The sequence below is a fragment of the Miniopterus schreibersii genome (assembly GCF_964146895.1).
Source record: "Miniopterus schreibersii genome assembly, chromosome: 16".
Taxonomy (NCBI): Eukaryota; Metazoa; Chordata; class Mammalia; order Chiroptera; family Miniopteridae; genus Miniopterus; species Miniopterus schreibersii.
Genome location: NC_138116.1, coordinates 31,100,453 through 31,113,221, shown reverse-complemented (window position 1 = coordinate 31,113,221; position 12,769 = coordinate 31,100,453). Strand labels below are relative to the sequence as shown.

Below are 12,769 nucleotides of genomic sequence, written 5' to 3'. Positions count from 1 at the left end.
CAGGTGGAAGCGCAAACCAGACTTACTTGATCTAAATCTCCTTTTTCCATCGCCAGTTCCTCCATCTCTGGTGTTGGCTCATCCTCCAGGAAGGGATTGGTGGAGGGGGGTGGAGACTCGAGTTTTTTCTGTTAAGACATGAGACAGAGAGAGGTATTTTCCAAGCTTTCCCCATTGATCTGCTTTTTCCAAGTCTCTCCAACAGCTAACTCATGAAATCTGACCTAATGAGCAAGAACTGAGACAACACGAGCCACATTCTCACCTCCAGGTCTTCCCATGTTCTTGAAACTTTATTGTCTACCCCACTCCATCCCAATCCCAACCTGGCTAAAACTCTTACTCATCCTTGGGCCTGCAAGTCAGAAGTTCCTTCTGGGAAGCCTTCCCTATTGTCAAGTTTGGGTTAGATGTGCCTGCCACCATCCCACCTGGTACACCCCCTACCCAGGTATTTACTAAAATGTTGCAATTGCCCATTTATTTTGCTTGTCTTCGAGATTCCACGAGGGCAGGGATCATGTCTGTCTTGTTCCCCACCCTATCTCTGGTGCCTGGAATGTAATAGGTACTCCATAAATATGAATGAGTTAAAATGCCAGATGGGTTTAAATTCAAGAACAAACTACAGCTGGGCATGGTGGTGAGCCTGCGGGGCAGGAGGGTCACTTGAGCCCAGGAGTTGTATGCTATAGGGAGCTATGCAGATGGGATGTCCCCACTAAGTTGGGCGTCAACACGGTGATGTCCTGGGAGAGGGGGACCATCAGGTTGTAAGAAGTGAATTGCCCCAGGTCAGAAACAGAGCCGGTCAAAACTCCCATGCTGATCAGCACTGGGATTGCGCCTGTGGATGCCACTGCACTCCAGCCTGGGCAACACAGTGAGACTCCATCTGTTTAAAAATCTGAATTTGAACCCTCAAGAAACAAATGATATAGCGATACTACCACCTCTTCATCGCCTGAACCTTAAAAAAATAAAGCTAATCTTATGTGTTTTAGATTATAGACAAAAGTCCCTTCCGCAACAAAATCTCCTTGAGAAAAATGACTTCCCAGATTCTGAATATGACCACTTTTTCAAAAATATATCGAGTGGGACCACAGGCTAGTGGGAAAGCTGGAGGCGGTGATGCAGGTTTTAGCTCCAACTCTGCTACAGTGGCCAAATCATCTAGCTCCTCTGAGCCACAACAGCCTCATCTGCTGAGTGAGGATACAGTCACAGGACTACTTGAAAGACCAAGTGTGATAAAGTGCACGAAACCCTAGAAGCAGCACATGATCCATACGAGGGACGCTGGTGATGATAATTCCAGCGCAACAACAGAATCAAGGCAGCTCTTTGGAATTTTTTACAGATTTGACCTTGAAATGTTGTTTATGCCAGGGAGCTGGGAGTTCTAGCAGAAAGGAAACTAAGCAGACAAGCAGGATAAAAGGAATTGGCTGGTGCTGGGGATGCGGGGAAGGGGCAAGGAATGGCTCTCTGGAGACAAGAAGCCAGGCGCAGCCCCCGCTGGATGGCTCAGCTGGTTGGAGCGTTGGGTGCAGGCGTGACGCCCAGTCAGGGCACATACCTGCCCTGCAGGTTTGATCCCCGGGTTGGCTGGGCAACTATGGGAGGCACAACCCATCGATGTTTCTCTCACATTGATGTTTTTCTCTCACACCGAAGTTTCCTTCTCTTTCTCCTTTTCTCTCTCTAAAAATCAATAAACATACCCTTGGGTCAGGATTAATAAAAAAAAAAGAAGCCAGGTGCAGAGGGAGTTTCTAAATGTGCTTGTGACATTTTAGCACGTATCAGTGGAGAAACTTGAACTAATCTGTAAGCCAAGAGGGACAGCAGATGGACTACAGTGTGAATGACTTTGTCAAGTGCCAGGATATCAGCTAAAGATATTACCAAAAAAAAAAAAAAAAAAAAAGAACAAACCACACCTGTGTCTGTGTCTGGTTTCGGCTTTAAAACAATTCTGCTTACTCTCACGTAAACTATGGAATTCTTGGCCAAAACACTTGGATGCTATTGCATCGCTAGACAGAGCCTCAGTGCACGAAGAAAGCCTTGTGAATAATGCATTAGCTCAAGGTAATCATTAGTAGGATAATGATTTTTGTGGTATCCTGCTGAGAAACAATATGCTCTAACAACCAAGTCAAACATTTCAAACTTATACACGCAGAACTTTGGCTTCCTTGCCTGATACAGAAAAAAAATTCCTATAAACTTAAAGTTATTTAAGTTTATTTTTAGAAGTAGGCTATTTTTGGAGAGAAATGTTCCTTTGAAAATAAAATTTCTAAGCTTTAATTGTCTCTGTAAGGGTTGCTAGCAGTATAGGGAAAGAGGAATAGTGAGACTGGGAATGTATGAAGCCTAAGCTTCAACAAGATAAATGAGTTAATAGTGTTGGATTCCTGATCCCAACTGTGGCTTTGGGATCATACTATTGAGCTGAATCTCTATGTTCTGAGTCTTTTGGTCCTTTAGATATGTGGAGAATAAGTTAGTAACTGAAGTTAAAAGCTTTGTTCAGAACTATTCAGTGACAGAACAAGGATTTGAAATTTTGAACTACACACTCCTCATCTGTCATTAGGTCTACCAGGGTGGACAATAACAGCTCACAATTACACACAAGGGGACCTCACTTTAAAAACAAGGAAATCAGGACAAAAAGTGGACATCGGTAAAGTGAACCGAGGGTGCTCTGGGCTCCACTATCACTGGGAGAGTGTCTGATGGGCAAATGTAAGAAGTAAAGCACAGAAGGCAGCACTGAAAAGGCATTTGGGCAGCAGAGCATGGGCCACTTGCTCACTGTTATAGGTCTTTCCTATTCCCACTGTTTGTCTCTATCAGTGTAAGTGCAGACACGAGTTATCTTGTGACTGGTCAGCAAGTGTTAACATCCTGATGAGATTCCTGAGGGAGTCACGGGCACTAAGGAACTTCCTGCTCATTCATTTGGGGCACACGTTTCAAGTGTGGACCAAGTTGATGCAAAAAAAGTGATTCATTCCTCCATTCATCCACTAACAAATGGACCTATCGTGTGCCGGGCACTACGAGTAAAGCAGTGAGCAAGACAGACCACATGCTGCCCTTATGAAGAGTATGGTCAGGTGAGGAAGATGGGCTTTAATAAAATAATCACACAAATGTGTGGTGAGGGCCATTCTGGAAAAGTAGAGGTTGTTATGAAAGGATGCAACAGAGGATCACAGAAAGCTTCCCCAAGGAAATGATGCTTGAGCCAGAACTGAAAGATACTCCAGAGTTAAATATGTGAAGGGGTGGGAGGAGAGAGGTGGAGGTGGCCAGGGCTTTCTAGGCAAAGAATAGCATCTGTTTGCCATTCATTCAGCAATTACGGACTGAGAGTCTACTCTGCTCCAGGCACTCTTCTAGGCACTAGGAATACGACCCTGAATGAGAGTAATAAGGAAGGGGAGCACTGTGATGAAAATAAAACTTAGGAACTGGGATGGGCTGTGGTGCTCAGAGAAGGCCTCGTTGAGGTGACAGTTGAGTAGAGACCTGAATGAGGAGGAGCGTCAGGGAGAGGTCCGGGGAAGAGCATTCTCAGCAGGGACGCCTGGGGCAGAGGCTGGAATAAGCTTGTTTGTGTCTGAAGGATAGGAAGGAAGACAGGGCATGAGGTAGGAGAGGCAGCAGGAGCTCAAACACATAGGCTTTTGTGGGCCACGGTAAAGGTTAGATTTTTCTCATTGCAATTGGGCAGTCAGTGGGAGTTTTAAACAGGGAAGTGATATGATTTATTTAGACCTTTAAAATATCATTCTAATATCATGGACTGTGACGGAAGCAGGAAGACCGGGTTAGGAGGCTGCCGCAGTGGTCTAGGCAAGGGCTCGTATGGGAGTAGACAAAGCTGGTGCCGTGGAGACAGGAAAAGTGGCCAGATTTGGGACATATGCAGGAGATAAGGTCGAGAGGACTTGCTGAGAGAGTGATGTGAGGGTGAAGGGAAGAAGGGAACCAAGGATCATTCACTTCTCAGCCTGATTAACTGCATGGCTGGCGTTACCGTGAACTGAGCGACAAACCCTGGGTTTGAGTCCAGGCTTTATCACTTGGGTTTGTTGCTTAACCTCCAAGCCTCAGTTCCTCACTGAAACGTGAAGGGATAGTAACACCCGCTGCACAGCGCTGTCATGGGGATTAAATGAGATACTGTATGTAAGGCATGAGCTAAGTATATAAAGCAGCTTAACACACTGCCTGGCGCACAGGGAAAGCTCATTAGCATTTCACAGGGGCGGGCAGCTAACTAAGGCAGAACTGTGGCTGCGTTTCTCTGGGCGAAGCAACTCTCAGAAGAGGAAGACATGGGAGCATAGGGCCAAGAAGTCTCACAAAGATGATTCCTTTTAATCACAAGTAAGACCCTGTCCCTACTATTTTGTCTCTCTGAGATCTCTCCAGGAAATGAAAGCAACGGGCCCATCAAATTACAAGGCACAGGATCACTGAGCTGCTCCCTCCTTTCCTGATCTCCAACAAAGCCCCCGAAACACCGCAGGAACCACGACCCTATTGGTAAAGGCGACACCACGAAGTGCTGAGGGCGGATGGAGACCCCTATTCTGAGCGCCACACTGCTGCTCGGATTAATCTGCTGTGAGGAAGGAACAAGCCTGTGCAGGGAGCAATCAGCGCACAGCTCAGCCTTCTGCGTACGAGCCCTGCTGTCAGAGCCAACCAGACCACACTTCTCATTCTCGCTTTGCAGCTGTTGTAAACCATAGAGAATTACAAGTTTGGGTTTAGATTTTAAGTAACTCAAATGACATATTCCATGAGCTCTGGGGCTGCTAAATGAAACCAAAAATTTGCCAAGAAATGAATGACTTTCCAATTTTAAAAGAATTCATTCTTTTTTGCTATGAGAGTTGATGTCACATCCACACAGGAAAGAAAAATTCTTCATACAGTAAGTTAATTCCTACTAATTAAACCACATGGGATTCCCAACACCTCCAAAACCACAAGAACCACAGGACAGTCAGGTTGTCTAATTTACTGCTGGGAAGACAGAACCTGGCTTTAGTCAGTAGTCTATCCATATCCAGGTCTGTCTGTACAAATCCCTTTCTGAGGCCCTAGCTGGACATTTCAAATTATCAAAGAAGGAACTCTGAAATTTAAGACTAATCTGTTTCCTTTCCCTGGAGAAGAAAGCATTCAGTTATAAAATGAAAGTGCCAGGCCCTGGCTGGGTAGCTCAGTTGGTTAGAGCACTGTCCTGATACGCCAAGGTTGTGGGTTCAATCCTTGGTCAGGGCACATACAAGAAGCAACCAATGTATGCATAAATAAGTGGAACAGCAAATCAATGTTTTGCTATCTCTACCTACCTCACACTCTCTAAAATCAATAAATTATAAAAAAGAAATTAAAGCTTCACAATTTCTGCATTTATTTCATAAATACTTTACTCTAGCCCAATTCCCAATTTGTCCTTAAAGAAATGGTCTGGATGGAGGCTCCAGCTGATAGGGCTGTGAACACAGTACTATGCACACCTGGTTTAACATTGCTGGGACCCCTCTCTTGGTACCACCATGTTCGTATCTTATATTGGGACAGTTATGTATACGTTTATTTCTCTATAAGCATCTGTCATATTCAATTTCTCATCTTTTTCCAAGGCCCTGTGCAAAGAGGGAGCTTGAAAAACATTTTTAATAAATGCTGATCAGATGAGAAGCACTTAATAAAATCCTCTTCAGACACCTTGGGAACACTGTCTACTTTCTGTAAACAAAACAAAAAACCGTCTGTGTGTGTACACGCGTGTGCGCTTCTACGAAAGTCTCAAAAATATATCCCAGGCTATTAAACAGTGGACATCTCTTGAGAGAAGGAGTTAGAGTAGTTGAGGAGGAAGAGATTTCTTTTAAAAAATATTGTGTTCTGTTTGAGCTTTAACAGCACGTGTTACTCTTTCTTTTTGGTAGACAAATTATCTGAAAAGTAAAGATGATTTGTAGCTAAATCAGACAGTATTGTCTAAAGCCCTTAATATTTTAAAATTGTGATGTAATTAACAAGAAATTCACCATTTTAAGATGATTTACAATTTAGTGGTTTTTGGTATATTCACAAGGTTGTACCACCATCACACTATCTAAACCCAGAACATTTTTCACCCCAGAAGAAACCCCATATCCATTAGCTGTTGCTCCCCAAGCTTCCCCTTCCCCCAGTCCCTGGCAACTACTTATCTATCTTTATGGATTTGCCTATTCCGGACATTTCATATAAATAAAGTCATATAACATGTGGCCTTTTGTGTTTGGCTTCTTTCACTTAATATAGTGTTTTTAAGGTTAATCCATGTTGCACTATGAGTCAGTACTTCAGCCCTTTTATGGCTGAGTAATATTCCATTGTATGGATATACTACATTTTTAAATCCATTTGTCCATTAAAAGACATCTGGGTTGTTTCTACCTTTCACCTGCTGTAAACATTCATGTACAAGTATTCATATGAACATATGAGAACTTTAAAGTCTCTTGGGTAGACACCTAAGAGTGGGAGTATGTATTACCCTAAAAAACATTTTCAGATCGCTTTGTCTTTATTTTCTGGCAGTCATCCCTTTACATTAGGCATCCATGCATCAGCACCATGCAATGCACTAAAACAAAGAGTGACTACTTCTTTTGAATCTTAATAAACCATCCCTGACACGTGGAACCAGAAAAACAAAACAAACAAATCAAAGCAGGAACAGACTCAGAGACATAAAGAACAAGCTGATGGTTGTCAGAGGGAAAGGAAATGGGGGGAAGGGCTAAAAAGGTGAAGGGGAGTAAGAGGTACAAAATTCCAGTTATAAAATCAACAAGTCACGGGGGTGTAATGTACAGCACAGGGAATAAAGTCAATAATATAATAATAACCTTGCATGGTTTCAGGTGGTTACTAGACTTACCGTGGCGATCACTTTAAATTTTAACTTTAAAAATGTTTGGGACCTTGGGCATGACACCAAAACTCAAAGAACAAAAAAGAAAAATAGATAATTTGGACTTCATCAAAACTAAAAACATCTGTACATCAAAGGACACTACCAAGAAAGTAAAACCAACCAACCAACCAACCAACCAAACAAACAAACCCCACAGAATGGGAGAAAATACTTGGAAATCATATATTGGCTACATGATAAAATATATAAGGAATACATAACATATATCTAGAGTACATAAACTCATAAAACTCAATAATAGAAAGACAAGCAACTTAAAAATGGGCAAAGGACCTGAACAGACATTTCTCTATAGAAAATACACAAATGGCCAATAAGCACATGAAAAAAAAGTTCACTCTCATTAGTCATTAAGAAAATGCAAATCAAAACCACATGGAGATACCGCTTTACACCATGAGGATGGCTGTAATTAAATACAAACAAACAGAAAATAACAAATATTGGCGAGGATGTGGAAAAATCGAGCTTCTCCTACATTGGTGGTGGGAATGTAAAATAATGCAGCTGCAGTGGAAAACAATTTGGCAGTTCCTCAAAAAGTGAAACATAGAGTTACCATATAACCAGGCAATTCCACTCCCAGATATATTTCCAAGAGAACTGAAAACATATGTTCATATGAGAACTAGCACACAAATCACAAATGTTCATAGCATTATAATGGCCAACAAGTGGAAACAACTCAAATGTCCATTAACTGGCAAATGGATAAACAAAATGCGTATCCATATAATGGAATGTTATTCAGCCATAAAAAGGACTGAAGTGCTGATATGTGCTACCCGGCGGAGGAACCTTGAAAACACTATGCTAAGCGGAGGAAGCCAGGCACAGAGGCCACGGTACAATTCCATTTATATGAAATGTCCAGAAGAGGCAAACCCACAGAGACGGAAAGTAGATTAGTAGTTGGCTGGGGCTGGGGGGAAGGAGGAAATTGGCAGTGATTGCTTGAGTTGGGGTGGTTTTGTTGGGGGAAATGAAAATGTCCTGGAATTGGATAGTTGGAATGGTGGCACAATCTTGTGACTATGCTAAAAAAAAAAAAAGGTATTATACACTTTTAATGGTGAGCTTTATGTGGAATTTTGTTATATGAATTATATTTCAATCTTAAAAATAAAATAAGCAGAGAAAAAAATGTATTTAAAAAGTGCAATTTCAACTGTATAAAATGTAGAGAATGAACACACCCAAAGTCTCATCTGGTTGATGGGAAACCAAATGACAAATATTTTTCTGCCTTTGCATTCTTGCCTATAATTTCCAAATTTTCTCTCTTGACCATGTGCTACTTTCTTCTGAGAAAGAAACAGCAGTTAATCTCTAATTAAGATGTTACTCACATGAAGAAATATATTCCTTTAGCATCAAACAAAGCATTTATAAAATGTTCTGAAGCACGAAAGGGGGCGAACTGGCTGAAGGAAAGTTATTTGCTGGTTCAGGATGGAACCTGGTTCAGAACTGCAGAGCCCCAGCCCCCCTCGCACATAGTCTCCCTAACGCAGGTGTGAAGTTGCTGGAAGACTGAGCTGCAGGCTAAGCCACTCTCTGTGGGTTTTCATAAGCAGTGAACCTTTTGTAAACACTCTTATGCTCAAACAGCCTGGTCAAAAATCACACCTACAGCTTCTATATTTATAATGTAATTTAAAAAACTGGGCAAGTATAAATGTATATTAAAATGACCTCTATAAACCAAAGGACGATTCTATTTAGAAAGGCAACTTATGCAACGGCCAAGAAAAGGAGAAATGCAGCTGCATAATGTGGGCAAAAAATTTAATTTAATTTTTAAAAAACATCTTCCAAATTCAATGAGCCAGTTATATATAACAACCCGATCTACTCTGCTTTCACAGAGGCTGAATGTTTACCTTGAATCTAATCATCGAGTCACTAATAATCCATTTGGGTATAGTTAATTCACATCCAGACATTTGCTTTTAATTTCAGGGCATTTTAATTTATGGACTATTTTGAATCCCCCCTAAAGAGTTAGGAATTGAGGCAATTAGCAAAAAGCAGTGGCAGCTCACTTCTTCCAGTAACAGTGACAGCACAAGCCATTATAAACTTGATGGGGCTAGAACAACAAAAACACAACACGCCCTGTCCTTAAGGCTTTTTCAGTCTATATAGTTTCTATCAGATGTGAAATTCACATCTGTCAAGAAAGAGTAAAAGGTGATGCATTACACTAACTAGTTAGAAGGAGCTCCACTGTAGCAGATCTTTCCAGGGGAGCTCCTCACCCCTCAAGCTCATCCTCATTGTTTCACTGTTAATCAATCAAGGGTGAATGGGGATGGGTTTGGGACGGTCTCTGGTCAGCTTGGCTCCTTGGCTGACTTCTTACCTGCTCCATAACTTTCCAAGGAATTCACTGACTTTTTATGAAATTTGGCATATGTTTAAGGGTATCAAGATATACGTTGGTTCATTTTGTAGTTTATTCTGATACCCTGAAATAAAACGGTGGCCACAAAAGATTTTCTAAAACAACAACAAAACATATCCTGGGAGCAAGGTAGCATGGGGAGGAGGTAGAGAGACAAGGAATGGCACGTCTTCAGGTGGGGTGCCCAACAGCCAGACTGAGTCAGGCCAGTTGGAACCTGGCTCAGCCCAGGCCAGCCTCTTCCCCGCACTGTCTGCTGGGAGCATGGTCAGTGGCCCTGACTAATCCACCAGGTCCCTGCTATAGGTGAAGGTGTGGCCACACTTGGTCTATGACAAGGTGATGGCAGGACCAAGCTCAAAGTGAACATCATCTAAAGTGAACATCACCTACAGTGAGAACCTTCTCATCTTCCACAGCAGGCCGCAGTGAACCAAACCTCCAACACCAGGCCTACCTTGTTGAAGAGTCCAGAGGAGTTCTGTTGCCTTTCTAGAAACAAAGCTTTAAGGGAAAATCCTGGCTCATGTTGAAGTCAACCAAATACTTCTCAGGAGAGACACAAGCTTCCTTCAATGGCACTGCTGTTACCCATTTCCTTCTGTGACTTGTATTTTCTTTAAGGGCATTTTCCTTTGTTTTGTGGCCTATTTTTTTCCTTGTTACTAAGTGGAAATCAATTTTGAACATGAGCTAACAATCAGAGGTGTGTGTATATATATATTTCTATTGTTAAGTATAGAAAGAATGCTGTGTGGTTTTCAGCTGCATTTTATTTTAATAGAGTCATGATTGGCACTAAGTAGGTAGAACCTTGTGGTCTTGCTTGAAAACAGAGCTGCTGCCACCATTCCTTAGCCCAGCACCCGGAGGGACCAGCTCCTGATGTACCTACTCTGAGGCAGGTCTTGGGAAGCATAGAGGGAATCCCATTTAAGTCCCAGAATTTTAGGACTAGAAGGGTGGGGGCTATAGAAGATAGTAGAGTGAGGGATATACAAGTAAATGGGACTCTAGGCCCAATCTCTGCCCTTATCCCCTGCTCCAATCACAGTAGCTCAGTTTTCTGTATTTACAGATAGCCTATGTGGCCTCAAGTAAGTTTTAAGTGGGTATAGCACCGACCTCCTACAGCTGAAGAAGCGAAGTGAGTGACTTTAGGAAAACACACCTGGCATAGTGTGGGATACACAGTGGATGCTCAAAATAAGTTAGCTATTATTCTGTGTGAATTCCACACTACAGTCTGCTAGAGGAAAGAGGTTGGAAGTCAGTTTTGGCCCATCTCCCTCATTTAAAAAAACTGAAAAATAACTTTGTTAAAGTATGTAAATGCAAAAAATATGTTTTTAAAAATATGTACATGCATTTGTATAAGAAAAATTCAAACAAAATACGAGAGTAGAATGAAAAAAATTCTTTGCTTCTCTACCTACTCTCACTCCAACTTCCTTCCCCAGAGACATTGATGGTTATCATTTCCAGGCCTTTTTCTTACACAATTACATACATAAACATGCTTTTTGCTTTTCACATAAATGGAATTGCACTATTTGTACTGCCTGTAAGCTTACATTTTGCACTTAGCAATATCTGAGAGGTTTTTTCCCCCCTGTGATAGCACATCTAGGTCTACCTCCCATTCTACCACTTTTATTTTTTTTATTTTTAAAAAATATATCTTTATTGACTTCAGAGAGAGGAAAAGAGAGGGAGAGAGAGAGATAGAAATATCAATGATGAGAGAGTCATTGATCGAGCCTGCAACCCAGGCATGTGCCCTGACCAGGAATCGAACCCTGATCGCCTGGATCCCAGGTCGACGCTCAACCGCTGAGCCATGCCCGGCTGGGCCATTCCACCACTTTTAAACTGCTGCACACTAACTACTCCACAGGATGGATACACCGTATTTTATTTAACCATTCTTCAACAATGGACGTTACAAAAATCTCCATTTTTTATTTTTATTTTTTTTGCTTTTAAGGCTGCAGTTCACCTCTTTCTTGGTATGGATTCTTCTTTGTAGACTTCATAGCTAGTTGTGAAATTGTTGCCTCTCAGTGCACACACATTTAAATTTCTGATACACAATGAAATTTTGCTGTCCCAAAAGGTGGTATCAATTTGTATATTAGCACTAAAATTCTGTCTTGTTAATTCTTATAATATTTTTGGCCAACCTGATGTATGGGAATCAATATCTTGTTCTATTTTTTCCACATATTTATTAGCCATCTGTTATTTCTTTTATGAATTTCCTGCTTGACCCTGTACTCATTTTTCTTGGGTTGCCTTTTTGATGTTGATTTTTAAGAATTTTTTATGTACGCTGGATAGTAATCATTTGTCTTACATAGCTTAAACTGTTTTTTGCCTAGTTTGTGGTATGTGTCCCTTAATTACATTTGTGGTCTCTTTTTCCAAACAGAATTGCGTTCTTTTTATGTTGTCAAACCTTTCAGTACTTTTCTTTATGGCTTTTGGGTTTTATGTCTCTGTCATTAAAGGATAGTCTACTCTTTTCATTTAACAGAGAAAGCAGTTCACTAAGTTACAGCAGAGTCGAAACTGGACCACAAGTCTCTCTTGGTTGCCGATCCAAAGATTTTCCTACCAAATCACATCGCTTCTCTGCTGTTACTGGCAGGTTTTTAAAAAAATCCAGTTTTAAAGGAAACTCAACAGCTATGACTCTCTCAGCTTTGATTTCTTCCGCCCTCCCTCTCATTCCCGTCGGCCTGCACAAGGTCTGGGCACTCTCTGCATGACTAGGAAGCAGAGATGAGCCAGCCATGATTCCTGCATTCAGTGAACTCAAGCCTGTGTGTGTAACGTTGTAAACAGAAATTACTGTAAAACATGAAAAGTTGGTTTCCCCATGGATGGGAAATCTGAAGAAAGCATATTGATGTTAACAAGGAGCCTGGGTTTCCAAAAAAGAGGTTTTGGGCCTGGTCCTTGCTTACACAGAGGTTTAAGTGATGTTAACCAACGCCATCCTACTCCAGCTTTCCAGTGGAGGACAGTCCTCAGACCTGTGGCCTTTGTGTTTCATCTTCTGGAATCTCTCTGACATGTGACTCCTTTACATGGCTTTGAAATTTATAGAGACACCATGACTTGTTTGGATCATCAGAGACATTAAGAAGCCAAACTCTAAAGTAAAAGCATATCCTAATTATAATAAAATTCAATAGTTAATAAATACGGCATTTGTGACTAAATAAGTGAGGCCTCTATGACTCACAAAATTGTGAGTCTGTAAAATGGAGCCCATGCTTAGATAAAATGATTCGCCATTCTAAAAACATGGAGCGCCGCAGAAG

General features: G+C 41.5%; 1 protein-coding gene across 1 annotated transcript in view; it reads right to left on the bottom strand.

The window, feature by feature from the left end:
- The window catches only part of VPS53 (VPS53 subunit of GARP complex), a 121,936-nt gene that overhangs the window by 57,137 nt on the left and 52,030 nt on the right, over window positions 1–12,769 (bottom strand). The window contains exon 12 of the mRNA XM_081162258.1: window positions 27–128. Coding sequence (XP_081018384.1) covers window positions 27–128 — 102 coding nt within the window. The remainder of the gene's footprint in view (window positions 1–26; window positions 129–12,769) is intronic.